General features: G+C 43.8%; 1 protein-coding gene across 3 annotated transcripts in view; it reads left to right on the forward strand.

Annotated features, from left to right (window-relative positions):
- LOC138296822 (ATP-binding cassette sub-family C member 10-like) overlaps positions 1-17824 on the forward strand; it is a 296467-nt gene that overhangs the window by 232181 nt on the left and 46462 nt on the right. For all 3 annotated transcript variants that reach the window (XM_069236277.1, XM_069236279.1, XM_069236278.1), the window contains exons 16-17: positions 4112-4281; positions 12492-12652. In XM_069236277.1, the coding sequence (XP_069092378.1) occupies positions 4112-4281; positions 12492-12652 (331 nt within the window). The remainder of the gene's footprint in view (positions 1-4111; positions 4282-12491; positions 12653-17824) is intronic.

Here is a 17824-nt window from a genome sequence, read left to right on the forward strand (position 1 = left end):
AATCCATTGTAGGGCTTTTCCGCGGATTCCTGCGTAATGGGGTCTGGTGCATAAGGTGTTGTGGGAGATCAGGTCGAAGGCTGCTGAGAGTTCAAGAAGTATGAGTGCTGTGGTGTGGCCGCGGTCAGATGTCATCGGTGGCTGCAAGAAGAGCTGTCTCCGTGCTGTGGTTGCTGCGGAAGCCAGACTGAGAGGTATCCAGAGAGATGTTGTGTTTGATGAATTGTCGCAACTGTGAGTTGATGGCTTTTTCCAGTACTTTGACCAGGTAGGGTAGTAGCGAGATGGGCCGGAAAATCTTTAGCTCTGATGGGTTGGCCGTGGGTTTCTTCAGGAGGGGCGGACTTTGTCGTGTTTCCAATCTTCGGGGAAGGTGGCTGTGCTGATAGAGCAGTTCAGCGTATTTCTGAGTTCAGGGCGATGGATGCACCGGGTCTGTTGTAGATGTGGTGAGGACCGGGGTCTGTGGGAGCTCTGGAGTGATTGCTGTTCATGATGCTTTCAGTCTCTTCTTTGGTGAGAGTGAACCAGCTGATGGTTTGGATGGGTTCTGGGGGGCTGGGTTGGTCGTAGGTTCTGATGCTGTCTGGATTCTGTGGGAGGAAACCTTCATAAATGTCCTTAATCTTACGGTGGAAAAAAGTGGCCAATTTGTTGCAGAGGTCTGCGATGGGGGATGTTGGTGGCTTCGGAGGGGTGATTGGTGAATTTGTTGATTACCGTGAAGAGTTCTCTAGTGTTTTGCGGGGAAGTGTTGATGCGTTCACGGAGTGTGGCATTTTTTGCGATCTTGATGCGTCGGTGGAGCTACTCTCAGGAGACACCAAAACTCCAAGATGAGAAACCAAACCACTATCAGACAAGAAAAGAATTGTAAAAACTGTCATGGGCGAGCAAAGCCTCTCCATGGTAAGGTGAAATGCCAAACCAGTGTAAGGAAAGAACCTTAAAAATTGTCACGAGAGAAAATAAATTACAGTTAGGATTGACATCGCTCTACAAAGAAAACATAAAATAATTCAGAGTTAGAAATAAAGAAAGCATTGTTATAGAGAATACTCCAATCAGTCATTGAGAAACCAATTGCTTTCAGGAGAAAAAATGAATCAAAAAATGAATCATTCTGAAGAAAGCAACATAATATTCTGGAGGGTAAACATGCCCAAGAGTGAATCAGAATCACTGACGGGAGGGACGCAAAAAACCACAGTTTGTGAGTTCTTGGATGACCTTTCGGTAACACATGAGAACCCATGTCGACTATCTGGGTGCAACCTGTTGTAAAGTATTTAATCCAATCTGTGAATGGCAGAGCAGTCCTCATCGTCAATATTGTTGAAGGCCACAGACAAATCCAGTATGATCCATTAACCTTGGACAACAGATCTAATGGCCCTGGCTGATGTTATCAATCATGCACACTAGTAGTCTGCGGCCTCTAAATGGTTTACTAACTGGGAGTACTGTCTTCTGTACATTCCCTGTCTGATGGAGAGTTTGACAGGGTGATAGATGTTCCAGGGTTTTTGTCCTTATCTAGCCCTCTGAAGGGGCGCCAGGGCTGTTCATTCAAGCAGGTCTCCTGGACTGATTCGCCAATAATAAAACTACTAACATAAGGCTCTTTCTTCAGAGGCTCAAGGGTTTGTTTTAATTCCTGGCCCCTCAAAGTTTCCTGGACACCTGATGGCACCAGGCTAGTCATGAACCTCAGAAGGTTACAATATTTGCTGTGGATGAAATCCTTAAAAATTGAAAAATGCAACTATTTTGGAAGCACTGCAGTTGTGAGACTGGATATATTCATTGAAAGATTTATTCATTTTCAACAATGTAATTGGTTCCAAGATGCAAAGGTGTGGAGTTAAGATTACTAAAACCGTTCTTACCTACACATACTTATCTTGACGATATAATGGTAGTGGCATTCTGATATATTCACTATTGTGGCATGCTTCCCTTATTTCTAAACAAGGTTATTAGCAGCGTAGCCTAAAATGTTTATTGACATATTGTTAGAAATGGATGTTCTTTACAGGTTTCTGTTGCAAATATCAATCATGACAGAGTAATTGTAACTTCCAGCTGGCTACATCACCAGATACATGGTCCTGGACCTCCAGTGACGCGAAATGCCACATCAACGCTCTGGAGCCAAAGCCCACTTTTGTGATTTGCTATTCCTTTTCTATAAGGAAAGTTGCTTGAGTGTGCATGAACAATACAATCATTTCAAAAGCAAGTGCTCTTTTTTTATATTACAAAACAAGGAGGCACACAGTTCCATTTAATTTGTCATTTTGCTGTTCATATTTGGGGCTAAGTTCATAACATATCCCCTGTTGTATCCCATCTTGAGGGGAAGAAGAGTATGGAAGAAGATAAAAAGAATACCTTCTCATCCTTTAATGGATAGTGGCTATACCACAAAATAAAGAACTCTCTCAATTCAGACCTGTGTGTTTTGCTAGGATAAATCTTTCCACCACACAGAGCATGTCAAGGGGTTCCTTTCCATTTGGAATTAGGGAAAGAGCCTCCATACAGTGATTTCCCATTACACTAGCCAGAGATGTTTCTGTGTGCCTCCCTCACATTGCCCCAGTTAATGGGATGTGTCAAGAGTAAGGCCCAATAGCTCTGAGATGAAACGTATTGCCTCAATTTGGCCTCACAAGATTTGGTTCTTGGGCCTCCTACTCTCATCAGACAACTCCTTTCTTTAAGTTGCAGTTCTCATTCTCACCCCACCACTTCAGACACTGCTGTGCTCTCCTTTTGCGCTCTGGACACCACTGCGCAAGCTGTATTTTTCTTTTCATGATGGAAAGCTGAATCAGTGTTCTACTACAGGCTCCTCCGCGGGGCTTTGCGTTACTCCAGATGAAGCTTTATGTGCTAATCATTTTTTGTGAACAACCTTACCTGGAAGTCAGACCTTTTAGTAGCAATTACTTCCAATGTAAGGATTGTCAGATTGAAGATTGTCATCCAAAGTAGCACGTACCATCTCTCACAGAGACAAGGTGGTCCTTCGCATAGCGCCTTCTTTACTAAACAACATTACTAAAGTTCTGACAGTTTCATCTCCACCAAGGAACAGTTTTGCCTGTATTCATCCCTTTCTCATGTTGCTTTTTGGTGAATAAACTTTGTACAAACTGATTTCTCCAGTACAAGCCCCTTAAAAACGTCAGATCTTTTTTAGAGCTATTGTGTTATTACTCCTTGTAATAAAGCAGTATAATCCTTCCTTACCATGAATTCTATATATCCAAATGTTCTGACATTCATGGAATTTTGGATATGTGATGCTTATGCCACGAGAGCAAAAGCAACCATATTTCCTTTCAAAGACATATCAACTGCAGACACATTTGTATGGCAGTGAAGTGAGCCTAAACATACCTGTTGTTTGTAACCATTGCTCCTCGGATGCAACCTCGAAGACTAGAAAATGCTGTTTTCTGTCATCAGATTCTAACCAGACTACTTACTTGATACCTTTGCAGCATATCATGTCTCCACGTCTGACTGTGGTTTAAATCAAGGTTCCAACAAGTTGAGAAGAAGTAGTTAGAGCCCAATGGTGGGAGGTGGGGACTGAATGAAGATTAAAGAACATTAACCTTTGGGTGATTCTGGTTCTGATGTCCCCTGCACTTGCTTCTTCACGGCACCCACCAGACCATCCATTCACAGGATATGCTAAACCTATACACATCATAAAAATATAATATAAGTTTCTATTGGAAAAAACCCAGTTTGTGATACACTGGTGAGGTGGAGAATGGGCAAGTAGAGGGATGCTCTTGCTTTGGAGTACCACTGCATAACTGATTTTGTTGGATAATCATTTTTGTCCTGTCAGTGGCTGCATGTACTTGCCAATCAGAGGTAGAGCAAGGAGGGTAATTGTTCTTCTTCTGTTTATACTTAGTAGTGAACGCTTTGGATTATGTTTGTTGTTAATATGTAGGAACATTTGATTCTGCACTGATGTCCGCTCAAGGGAAGGTTGGGTGATTTTCATATAATTACCTGTGGCACGTCTCAGTTCTACTCCATTATTAGGGCTGTGAAGTTCTGGTCTTGCTGTGGTCCCCTGCAGGTTTGAGCAGGAGAACGAAGAGCGCTTGGAGAGAAACCAGCGATGCAAGTTTGTCAGTAACACTGCGATGCAGTGGCTGGATATCCGTCTGCAGATGATGGGCGTCATTGTCATCACAGCGATCGCGGTAATCGGCATCATTCAGCACCAGATGGAATCCGGCAGTCCAGGTAGTTTCTCTTTACTACCCCCAGTCTCCTTCCCCAGGAGAGTAGGCATTGTGCATATACAGGCTTTGTTACCACAGGAACAGATTTGATAGGTTTTCATCAGCCTTGTGGATTGTCGCACCTGGTTATGAAGTTGACCTTATTCACTTTCTCTATCTTGGGCTCTTACATATGCATTGGTACAGAACTACACACATGCATGTTTGTTTTTGTGTCCGATGATTTTTATTCAGTCATTCAACAGTTTGCAAGAAGCGTTCCTTTGTGTGGTCTCCCCAAAGTTTCTATCCGTCATTTACTCAGGGTTCCTCTCCCCTTTTTTTTCACTACAAGTTTTTCCCCTCAGTTCTAAATGTTTATTTTGGTTTACGACAAATCGTTAAATCACCATCTGTCAGTAAATCAAGCCTGCCATTAACATACTCACATTAAAACACTGTCTTCCAGAATTACGAAAAAAACATTTTATAGTCAAAAGAAGACAACTTCATAAAGATTTTCATAAGACCCTCGTCCACCTCACATTTACATATTTAGGGTAGAAGGTAAACTGAAAATTCACACCATAACTGAGAAATGAAGTGGAGTAAGAAAAGCAAAACAAAAATGCCTAAGAATCTTCCACCCCCCAAAAAAAACTGGAGGATGAACATAACGAAGACGCATATACTGTCAGTGATCCATAGGATCCCTGGGGGGTAAATCATGCTTCGCTAGCCACTGATTTCCATAATAAGAACAGAGAAAATAAACATACCTGATAAATTTTTCGATCATTTCCTCAAAACTATCTACCTATTTTAGTGTGTGCAGCAGTTTTAAATGTAGTCTGTATAATACTAGGGTTGTTCTTAAATCACACAAACAACCTAAAAAGGAGTCCTTTGATGCATAGTGTGGCTACCAACTCGGTGGAATTAGCAAATAGACAGAAAGCTCCAGAAAGATTGATTGAAAAGCTTTGATGGCTTCAGAGACTTGAGACTGACCCTCCAGTTAAGATGGGGTGGACATCAGTTACCCTACAGATGTGGACTGTAGATGTCAAATCATAATAGCCACGTAAACTTTAATCATTAGTATTCTAGATAGGCCACCATACTCAGCTGAGAATTAAATATGGGAAAAAGCTTTAAAAGGCAAATTCTAGGCCAACGTTAGTGTGGTAGAAGACGTCGAAGAAAAAACTGATAGTATTCTGAAACACGTCTTCTTTTTTGTAGCTGATATATACAAGAAAAGCTGGACTTCGTTTTTATTTTGATTATAGAAAATATAGTTTAAAATAAGCCAAGATACTGTATTCATTTCTTAGATTAGGTTAATTAATGATAGTGTGTAAAGATGGGGCAATTGCTAGTCCAGACTTTGGGGGTTATTCTAACTTTGGAGGAGGTGTTAATCCGTCCCAAAAGTGACGGAAAAGTGACGGATTTACCACCAGCCGTATTACGAGTCCATTATATCCTATGGAACTCGTAATACGGCTGGTGGTATATCCGTCACTTTACCGTCACTTTTGGGACGGATTAACACTCCTCCAAAGTTAGAATAACCCCCTTAGTGATGTAACTCACATTCAAACGTGTAAAGTTAGACAGCCTTTTATAGAAATGAGGAATGATCAGTTTTTGTGTCACATGTTAAGGCGAATTGCATGCTTTGCTTTTAATCTAAGGTTAAATTACCTTTTAGTTCAGGAACCTAGAAACAGGTGGCCAGTGGACCACAGAGGAGAGACAACATCTCATAAACTGTTTGGAGTTAAAGGCAGGTTTGTTTGTCCTGAAGAGATTTAGAAACAGTTTGAGGAAGCATCCAGTATCATCAAGAATAAATAAGGTTACAGCTGTGAGATGCATAAATAGACTGATATGTGGCCATAAACATAGTTTAGGGGGAGCTGGCTTTGGAACTTGAGAATTGCTGTTTGGATCACTAAATTGTGCTGAGGGCAGAGTATCTACCAGGTTTGGAATTTGTGTCATTGAGTGGATTACAGCAATTGAAAGCAGATTCCGATTTTCTTTTTTGTCTTTTTTTTAAATGTTTTTATTTTTATGCTTAAAACAAAAAAGCAGTAGCTGAATCTGATTTTCAAGCAAATTTAGTTAATGTGGGCTCACTGAAAGTGGATTTGTTTGCCACAGGACAGACCTTCTCTTTGACTTTCCATCAGGTACTCTCTCTACTTGTAGGTTACACTAGGCTTCTTCCATGTTTGGTTTCCCTGGATCTTTCGGTGGCAGTAGTTTCGACAAGGTTTCTTTCCACCAATGGTAGTACCTGGGTGTTTTTCTGTATTGATTTTCCCAGGGCGTCTCATCACGTGTAGTTTCTGCATGCTAACGCCTCATTTGTAGCTTTCTTATGGGTTGTCTCAAGCTGCTCCTACTTTGGGGAATCTACTCATCAGTGGCCTCCTCATTTAATTTTGGCAGGGTTTCCCTATCATTATTATTTACCTGTAACAAATATGTTTTCTCTTCGCCTGTGACTTCTCCAGGTTTTTCTATCATCTTAATTGTGCCAGGGGCTCTCCTCGTCTGTTTCATTTTCAGAGTTTCCCTCCTTCTGTGGCCTCTTTGGGAACTTTTCTAATATGTGGCTTCCCTGTAGCTTCTGCACACTACTTTATTCTCACATCTGTGGGTTCCCTGGAGCGTCAACTGTTGTTCCTTAAGTTTGCTCCTTATTAGTAACTTACCTGTGATTTCTCTGCATTTTTGGTTTCCACTAGGTCTCCCTGTAGTTTCCCTGCATCTCGTGTTTTTCTAAGGCTTTTCCTGATCCTGGATCTTTTCTCCTTATCTGTGATCCCCTCAAAATGTTTTCTCCTGACTCTGTACTGTGCCTCTTAAGCAAGAGCTGTAACAATGAGGCCTTTTAAAAAAGAGGCAACTTCACCATGACCTTCTTGTCTCTTACATCATTTATTCAATGGAGAGGCACCGGTTTTTCATGTGAACACATTTTTTTTTACATTCTCCTGAGTTCCCTATTGGTCTGTCCACCTCTTGATCTGTAGGGAAAGCCATACTGACTAGTGTATATATTTTGTTGACTTTTTTTTTTATGTTTAGTGTAATTCAGCAAGGTTTTAAGAATAGTATATAATGGCACTTAGATACATAGCCAAAAGCTGCCATTTCTTTTTGAAACAACGACTTTCCAATTACTTTAAACTCTGTTTGCCCCTAAATATTCTGGTATAAATATCATACTTCTAGATAAGCTAAGATTTTATAGCTAATGCATGTATTCTAATGAGGGTGGTATAATCCATTAAATTCAGTATGTTTGTCTTATAAAAATATTTTTATGCAATTTAAGTTAAATTGCTAAAACTAAATATAAGGTTTGTGCTGAAAGGGAAACTCAAATTTAACACGTTGCGAACACCAATATTTCAACAGTACTACGAGAATTAAACAACTTTTACATACTGTGATTAAATAAATTGTACTTGAGCAGAGGATGTTCTGTAAAAGCCCAGCTTTGTTGAGTGAATATATAATTTAATATTGTACGTTTCCACAGCCATTCCAATGCCAGATGTGGTGGCTCTGGGGCATAATACATCCTCTACAGAAATCTGTTTTTGTCCTAATGGCCACAGGTTGAAATCCCATTGGGTCTAATCAATCTTTCAAGTTCAGCCTCACCCACAAGGTATCGTAGCATGCTTCATCATAGGCAACATTTCTACACCAGGGGAGGTAACTACCACTCTTGTGGACTCAGCCTATAATGGGAGTTCTTATGATTATAAAACAATACAAAGTGGGTAGTGGTAGACCTACAATGGTTCTTCTATCCATGTAATTTAATTTAAGCTAAATGGTTTCAATTATATGGGTAGTAGAAGCATTGTAGTTCTATCACTGCCCAGATAATCTTCCTATATAACCCTATCCAGGGTTCCCAAGGAATAAAGGAACTCCTGTGGGTATACCCTGACATATTTAGTTTATAAAACTGGGTCCCTGCTTTAATCCAGAAAAAGCATATGCAAGAAAGCCCATCATAGGTCGAGTCCACTAGAGTGGTATTTACCTAGCTTAGTGTGGATAGGTTGCCTATGATGATGCATGCCACAACAAGTAGTGGGTGAGTCAACCTTTCCAAAATCCCTGAGCACCTGGGTCATTTAGCCTAGGCATCATTTGTGTGAATATGTTCAATTCAGGATGATATGCCTGGGTATCTTCCTCTTTCTCTTTCTTTGCGTATTGACCTACCCACTCCAGCCAGCTCCCTTGCGGTTCATTTCCCGTAGTTGGTGCTTAGCATATCACAGCTTCAGGCATTCTGTTTCCTCTGCTGCTTCTGAGTCCCTCTAGGCAAAGGTTGTCTTGGCTTCTTATCTGTGAAACTGTGGGGGTCAACCTTTTCATCTGCATAAACCTCATTTGAGCCCTACTTCATCTTGTTGACATATTTGTTCAGCTTCGTACTGACTGTGCTCTTGGCTTCCCATTCAGCTCACATTGTATCCAAGTGTCTTCTTGAGCAGAGGACTGCTGTGTGCTTAGTACAACAACAACTGGTGTATTTAATCAGCAACAAAATGCAGATCTGTGCTCAGGAGATATCATCCTCCTCTTTGGTGTCATAATATTAAATAAACCTTGTAGGGCACCCTACTTGTTCTCATCCAGGAAGGATCTTTGCAGGGCCAATGGGAGATCTAAGAGGCAACAGGCTGAAGAAGTGATTGTCCACCATCACCGCCTGGATGTCCAAGGCCTACCTCAACATGAAACCCACCAAGATGTAATCGATGATTATCGCTAATAGCAACACACAAAAATAAGTTCAGTAATGGCTGGCAGACATGAAACTGGATTGCTTGGTGCCTCATCCTTAAGATAGCAGTAGGTCCCTTGACTTCCACATCAGTAATACCAGCTCATGAGTCACATAAGGCAAAAGACCAAAATGTCTAAGAAGTAACTATTCAAGCTCCACAGAATAAAGCTAATTATAACAAAAGCAGAGTTCAGGACTGCTGCCCATGCATTGGTCCTTTTTCACCTCAGGGAAGCTCAGCTCTCCTGCAATGTATCTTCAAGAGCCACCTGACATCTATAAGAGCTTATACATACATTTAGAGGCCTCACCTAATGCTCTTTGAAAATCCAGTGAGATCATTCCTGCCCTGGGGGAAATCCATTGGTACCCACTGCCCAACCTGAATCACCTTCAAGCTATAATACCTGGAAGGTTCTCCCTTCTGGCTACCAACATCATGACCACCAGTGGAGTGCACAATACACACAACAGTGATATTGTGGCTAAAGCAATTACAACATGATGACAGCACTCTAGTGGTTTGGTACTCCATGCCAGTCCAGATAATCCTACTGGCGTCTACTTTTCTCCACTTCAGGAAAAAAAAGTGTAGCAGCTTCTCTATCCAACATCTAGTTAGAGTGGACATCTTGGTTGCCTGACCACCCAGGGATGGCATGCAGTAGAGCAGCACTTCCATGAGAAGGAAAAGGACCATCACCTTAACGGCAGTTATGAAGTCTGCTTACGTTAGAATGCATTTTACTCTGCTGAGTGTCTCTGCCTTCCTCTCCTCCCTTTATTTGCAATCTAATTCCCCTCATATACCTCTCACCTTGCTATTAGCCCCTCTGCTTCCTCTTGTCAGCCTCTCATTCCCTCACCCTCTCTTCTCTCCTCTTCATCTTTATCTGCTGAACAATGAAGTCTTTTCTTATAGTCTTGGGGCAATCAGGTTACCGGACAGAATCCTCGCTCCCAAGGCCAACTTAGATAACAAGTTCTAATTGAATAACAAAGCTACTGCCCTTTGGCAATGGCAGTCCTGGATAAGCAAGGTTCAGCAATTAAGGTGTACTGTCTGAGGTGGAAATGGTTAGAAGAATCTCAGATACAGCATGGTACGGTAACATTGAAAATAAAGGCAACGTTCAGTGCTCTCTAACTTCAGAGAAAAATAGGACTATCATTTAGAGGTACACACAAAGAGCAGTTAAATAAGGTGCACACAGGAAATAAGAATTTGCTATAGCCTTATTATAGTGCATGAGCATTAGGTGCTAGATTAAATTTTTACTGTTATATTCGCTCAATGTTCTTTGATGCCCCATTGAATTTTATAGAATTGCCAAACAAAAAGTATACAGTATAGCCATCTTGCTACAGTATGGATCACCTTGTATGTATTGCTGTAGGTGCAAGATTGGGCAACTCAGCGGACTGAAAGCTCAGTTTCCAAAATTAAAAATAGCTGAAAATTGCTGGACCTAGAACTTAAACCACCCCCATTATCCCCCAATGAAGGTAATGATGTACTTAATGGTTCCTTAAAAGTCTCAATATGCAAGTTAGTAGTGACTGGGGGTCTGCATACTGCTGTCCAGACAGGATATAGTTCTGTCTTTCATAATCCAGGGTGACAGATGTAATGGTGCATCAGCAACCACTATGAGTTTGCCAGGGGTGCCTATCATTCTAAGCGTGTCTCTCAGAAACCACCTTGAAGTAACAGGGGCACCCACTAGTCTGGGTACAAATGCTTCAACATTTCCCACTGGGTTAACCACAACTGAATGTACATTTACTCAGAACTGCAAGGGCTAGATAGATTATTCAAACAGCCTACAATCACGATGACTTCCTCCAAAGCCATCCCACAGCCAAATGAACTGGACTCCGCACAGTGTTTGAGAAGGCAGACAAACTTCTGATTACTCAGGCATTATAAAGGTACAGGGATGGGGTGGTGCATGTTCACTAGCACGAAGAATGGTTATTCTGCAGTTCCACAGCCCAGTTGATGCTTCACTGGACCGTCGATCTTTTCTTGTTTTTCCTGGCCAGGCTGACTCCAGGGATATTGTGGCTCCTGTGTGATACTGGGCCAATAAAGCACCATCCACACAGATGTTTTAATCAGCTAGGCCCTCAACAGATCTTCCTGGGATCTATATAGCTTCTCCCTTGAAGGGTCACCTATTCCCTCAGGGCATGCCAGCTTCTCTTCTCTGCAGGTGACATCTTCAAAGCTTCTTCTGAAGAGCCCAGGACTGTACCCAGCCTGCATAGGAGAACCTCAAGTCAGCAGGGGTTTAGCTTCTGACAACATGTGCTCTGCCCTGGTGCTTTGAAAGTTCAAACAGCTTACTGGATTAAGATGTACAGTATTTGGGTATGGTGGCACAGCAGGGCACCTGAGTCTCTTAGGGTGCTGCCTTTTCAAAAGATCAACGATATAGCCAATTATGTGGAAATGCATCTTCCCATTCTGCAAAGTGTGGATGTACCCAACACCAAGTCATAGTTTCTAGGTGACAGAAGCTGCACAGATAGAGAGGGAAGCATAGATATTAGTAGAGCAAGGGAAACCTATGCTAAACCGTATTAAGGCCACAGGTACCATCAGTTTAAGGGAAGGGGCCCCAGGGAAGGAGCATGCAATTTTGACATGTCTACTAGAGGACAAAGAGAAATCTGCATGAAGACGCACCATCATGTGCAGAAGAAATGCAGCTTCACAAATGGACATCACATTACAACATTCTGTTGTGAAGCACTCAGGCGACATACTTACAGTATCCACACACGTTTTATACCTGAGAACAGGCAGAGGACCCATTTATTGGGGACTTAATTGACTAATGCTACTGAGGAGAAATAGTTGGCAGTAAAAAAAAAGGCGTGTGCCCCTGGAGTAAAATCACACTGCCATTCTCATTATAACAAGAGATGAAGAGGATATTAACCACCCTCACTTAAGTTGAGGATTTGCTTTGAGTCGCCCAGACCTCCCCCTTCCCCCATCAGCAGAGTTATTATCGCCTCATGAACAGTGCAGCAATAGCGGAACATCTCCACATTATCTGCAGACTGCCATGTTCACTGGAGGAAAAATATTGGGCATGCCAAGCACTCGGAAAGGGTGGCACAGCATTCCCAAACCATGCAAAGGACCTTTGTCCCACTGTTAACTCTCCATAGTAATCCTCCACTCTTGTACAGAGTAGTGTGACTGTAGATGTTTTCAGATTAGTAGATACAAAGGTTGGATAAGAACCCTTGCATACCTAACCCACTTCTCCACTCCTCCTCTGGTGTATTCTCTTCCCCTCTAGGTCTTATTACACATGTGCACAGCTCCCTCACTGTCACTCCTGTTGTTTCTAAGATCTATGTCTCTCTCTTGGTTTCTACAGGACTGGTAGGCCTGGCTCTCACGTACGCTCTCTTTATCAATATTGTGCTGTCACAACTCATCTCCTACTTCACACGTACGGAGACCATGATGGTGAGCATGGAGCGAATCGAGGAGTACTCCACCGAGATCCCCAAGGAGCCAGAAGAGGAGGTCCTGCAGGTAACATATTGTTTGCCATAATGAGGGATGTGTGACTTGTCCAACACTCAAACCCCATGTGCAAACATATTATTGATAATGCTGACTTATGAAAAGACAATGACGGCTTCCAGTGATCTGGCAAATAGCAGAACAAGGGCAGATCCTGAGACAGAGAAGAGGATGCCTGTTCCTAGAATCTTAGAAGTAGCCAAAATAGAACCTGTGAAGAGGAAGCAAAATTAAAATCATCACAATATTTTGAGAAGTTCCTGAAAAATAATGAAAAACAGATAGTGCCCTGAAACACCAGTGCAGGCCCTCAGAATAGAAGGCAGAGAAGGTAGAGATGTCCGCGTACACCGAAGAGGCTCCGAAAAGAAGCAGAGATGAAATCTGTGAAAAGCAAAGGGGATAGAGCATTCATAGTATAATGACTGAGCCCTTGAGGGATAAGGCACACTTTCTTTTTAATATCAAATTGTGTGTGTTTTGTAAACAAAATAAATCGAAACATTGCACACAGTGGATCACAATAAAGCCATCTAAGCTTACATCGGTGACATACATTTGAATTTTAAAATCCAGTGTCATCTAGCCCAGGCCATAGCAAGCCCACCATCTCCCCCAGATTTTGCCATGTTTTAGGGGACATCCCCATGCCACGTATATGAACTCCTCGTGATTTGTACACCAGTCCAGCCCATCTCCGAATGGCATTTGGGTAGGGAGTGAGTACCCGGAAAGTTCCAGCTTTTAGCATAATCTCTTTTCACAACCACAGTTCCAGTCCTTATTAGGGTGCATTCCCTACAGGGGCCCAGCAAGTCACCCAGGATCCCTAGCAGAGTTAGGTGTGGTGATGAGTATATGTGACAGCCAAGGACTCTAGACAGCGCAGTGAAGATAATTTACTAGTACGTTAATATAACTGTGCAACCCCACACCATGTGGAAAAATTCACCACTGACTTCCAGGCAGCGCAAAACATTAAGGTTCCAGTAGTCTGTGGGCCTGCCACAGCGGCTGGGGCGTAATGTATGCAAAATCAAGGAATTCACAGGTGTGTTGGGCCATACACGTCTCTCTCCAATCACTATCATTCAGTTTGCCTAGCTACTTCTCCCAACATGTTCTACAACCCGACCTGAAATTGGGGGAATAAATAATCCGTGATTTGTAAATCTGAGATTTCCCTGTTTCCCCAAGGGACCCATAAGTAGTTTAGCCTCCAGTGGACTATATTCCGGAACATCAGATGGAGATCCCTGGTGACAGGATAGGGCATGGCATCGATGTAGGTAGAGTTAGAAATGGGATTTATGTAAGTCAGAGTCCACTTGGAGCTCCCATAAAGTCTTCATTTATGCTCCTCCCCACAAATCTCTCAACTTTGAGATCTTTGAGATTCCTATACGGTCACACCTATGAAACCCCTCCAGGCATGCTGGGTGTGTCAGCCATCACCTCTCCAGAGGGTGGGGTCACAAGCGTCACCATCACCTTCTGGTCCCTATCAGTACACCGAAGCGCTGGCCTCCACACCTGCAGGACCACCCTGGTGGCCCCCAGGAGGGACCGTGGAATAGGTGCACCATATAGAAAGCCCAAGAAGTGTTACTGGCCATGCAGTGGTACTTCCCCTCTAAATGCTGGGTCCTCCCTCCCACCATTCAGGCAGTCGTTAAGGACTAGGGTTTGTGCTGCTTAGTAGTAAAGACGAAATATCTGCCATCGCCAGCCCACCGTCAAATTTAGACTGCACCCATTTACTAAAGGCTATGCGGTTAGGGTGTACCCGATCACAAAAACATGCATATTTAAGCAGTCATTTAGCAGAACCAGCTTCATGGGATAAGCAAAGAGAAATTTAGAAGTACATACAAATGCAGACTTTTATGTCCCTAAAATTACTCCGGATTATCATGATTAGGATTGAAGCCAAGGAAAGATTCATAACAATAGCCTGAGAAGGCACTCAAGAATAGAACTGAGGGTAAACTTATTAACTGACACCAAATATGAGGGCAGTTAAAGCAAGTACTGACAACACCACGTAATCATGGACAATGGTTATTCAATAGTCTCCTTACCAGTGTTCATTATGTTTGCCACTCTATATTGTAAGAGGTGCTGCTAGTAAGAAATCTTAATTTTTCCACCAAACTGAAAGCTGTAAAGAGTTGGTCTTTCTGAGGCTAGTTGCCCTAGACCTATATGACCTAAAGCATTCATTCTGTGAAATGTGGTAATGGTGATAGATGTAGGAAAGTACCCTCTTTTTGGCATGGTTACCCCCACCTTTTGCCTGCTGACAGTGTGTTTTGACTGTGTTCACTGGGATCCTGCTAACCAGGACCGCAGGGTCTGTGCTGTCTCCCTCTAAATGTGGTTGTCCCTGACTTGGTACACCCCACAATTGACAAACTGGTGCTGCCATATAAGTCCCTAGTATATGGTACCTAGGTACCCAGGGCATTGGGGCACCAGGGGTCCCCCATGGGCTGCAGCATGTATTCTGCCACCCATGGGAGCCCATGCAAAATGTGTCTGCAGGCCTGCCATTGCATCCTGCGTGAAAAGGTGCATGTACCCTTTCACTACAGGTCACTGCACCAGGTCACTGTAAGTCACCATGTGGTAGGCCCTCCTAACCCAGATGGCAGGGTGCAAGTACCTGTGTGTGAGGGCACCCCTGCATGAGCAGAGGTGCCCCCATGAACTTCAGCTCCATTTTCCTGGACTTTGTGAGTGCGGGTAAGCCATTTTACCCATACTGAACATTGGTCACTACCTATGTCCAGCTACACAATGGCAACTCCTAACCTGGGCTTGTTTGTTATCAAACATGTCGGAATCATACCCCAATACTGTTGCTAGTATTGGTTGTAGATTCCATGCACTCTGGGTGCTCCTTAGAGGGCCCCCAGCTTTGCTCCTACCAGTCTGCAGGGTTTTCCTGGGTAGCCCGTGCTGCTGCCATCCTACAGACAGCTTTCTGCCCTCCTGCTGCTTGAACAGCTGAAATCCAGGAAGGCAGAACAAAGGATTTACTTTGGGAGATGGAGGCATCACCTTCTCCCTTTGGAAATAGGTATTACAAGGCTTTGGAGGGGTAGCCTCCCAAGCCACCGGTATGCTCTGAAGGGCACATTTAGTGCACTCCTTGCATAAACCGGTCTGCACCAGTCCAGGGACCTCCAGTCCCTGCCCTGGTGCGAAACTGGACAAGGGAAAGGGGAGTGATCACTCCCCTGTCCGTCACCACCCGAGGGGTGGTGCCCAGAGCTCCTCCAGGTGACCACTTGATTCTGCCATCTTGAATCCAAGGTGAGCAGAGGCCTCTGGGAGCATCTGAGTGGCCAGGTCAGGCAGGTGACGTCACAGCCCCCTCCTGATAGGTGGTCACCCTGCTCGGCGACCAATCCCAGCAGCACTCCTCTGCAATGTTTACTTCAACTTCTGGCCACTGGAACCGCAACTGGACTTCACAGGAATCTACAATCTGCAGCTCCAGTGACAACTTCGCCCTGCAAAATTGTTTCTCTGGCTCCTTCCAGCAAGTGCAACATTTCCCTGGTTGTGCATCCTCTGAGGGTGGCAAGTCTTCAGTCTGCACCAAGAAGCAAGAAGGAATTTCCCTTGGAGTGAAGGAGTCACTTCCCTGCATCCGCAGGCACCACCTGCAACGATAACCCACTGCATGAGTCCTCTCTCCCGCAACTCTGCCTGGATCCTGCAACACAGGTGGTGGTCCTGACTGGGCCCCTCTGTCCCTTCTACCAGACCAACTGTCCAACTTTAGAGGTGGTAAGTCTTTGCCTCTCCTTGCAGGACAACACCCCTGTGCACCACAACTCTTGCAGCTACCTTAAGGCTCCATGTAGCTCCACCTCCAGCACTCTTCTCTGCAACATGTGGTCTCCTGCCTGCTGCTCCAGTGACATGGTACTCCTTTCCAGGTGTGCTGAGTGGGCCTTGCTGCGACTCCTGTGCCTGCTGTCTGCGAGTTGCCTTTCGGGGCTGCATCCATGACTTCTTGCTCTCCTGACTGCTGTGGGTCACCTGGGACTCCCCTCCATGGGTTGAGTCTTCTCAGACCTTCCTGGTGCCCAGCAACTCTGCAAATCCTCTTCTGCAACTCCTGCCTGTGCCAAGGCTTATTGGTGGTTTTCCCACACCACTGACGGACTGCAACTCTTCTTCCGACGTGGCACATCGACTGCATCACTTCTGGATCTCTTCTTCTGCTCCTGTGCTGCATAGCCGACTCCTGGTCTTCACCATCGACCTGGTCCTGCATTTCCAGAAGGGTGGGTAGTGGTTCCTGCCCCAAACAGACACTCCAACTGGAACTGGACTTGGTCCTCTTCATTTGCAGGTCCTCTTCTGCCTGGATCCATCTTTTGTTTCTTGCAGTCTTGCACGGTCCTTTCACAAAGTTTCTCTGTGGGTTTGGGAAAAAGCAGATACTTACCTCTTCTTTCCTGGTCGCTGGGGGCACTCTGGTACTTAACTTTTGGGGTTCCTAGTTGCTCCAGCTCCCTTCTACAGATTCCACTTCCCTGGGTGGGGGTCTGATCTTTGCATTCCGTTTTTTCCTATATAGTTTGGTCTCCCCCAGGGTCTCTGTTGTTTACTGTTATTTCACTGTTTTCTATTGCTTTCCATGCCCATTCCTGATGACTAAGGTGTATATAATAGTGTGTTTACTCACCTGCTAGCAGATGATTGCCTATAAAGTATTATAGTATTTGTGTCACTAAAATAAAGTACCTTTATTTTTGTAACACTGTGTGGTTCTTTCATGTGGAAGTGCTGTGTGACTATAAGTAGTATTGCATGAGCTTTTCATGTCTCCTAGATAAGCCTTGGCTGCTCATCCACAGCTATCTCTAGAGAGCCTGGCTTCCTAAACACTGTCTACACTTCACTAATAAGGGGATACCTGGACCTGGTATAAGGTGGTAACACCACACACTAGGGCAGCTTCCTACAACAGAATCACCCATGGGGAAAATGTTTTTCATACTGAGCAGGTTTTCACTAGGGTGATATTTCCTACTCATTTCAAGTTCTCAGAATTTGGGGAATTTGTGCAGTTTGCTCATTAGTGAATTAAGGCAAATGGATTAGTACAGCCATCTCGGGTATTGAACCCTCATACGGAAATATCGTTTTTACCTTGGTTTG

The sequence above is a fragment of the Pleurodeles waltl genome, chromosome 5, assembly GCF_031143425.1.
Source record: "Pleurodeles waltl isolate 20211129_DDA chromosome 5, aPleWal1.hap1.20221129, whole genome shotgun sequence".
Lineage (NCBI taxonomy): Eukaryota > Metazoa > Chordata > Amphibia > Caudata > Salamandridae > Pleurodeles > Pleurodeles waltl.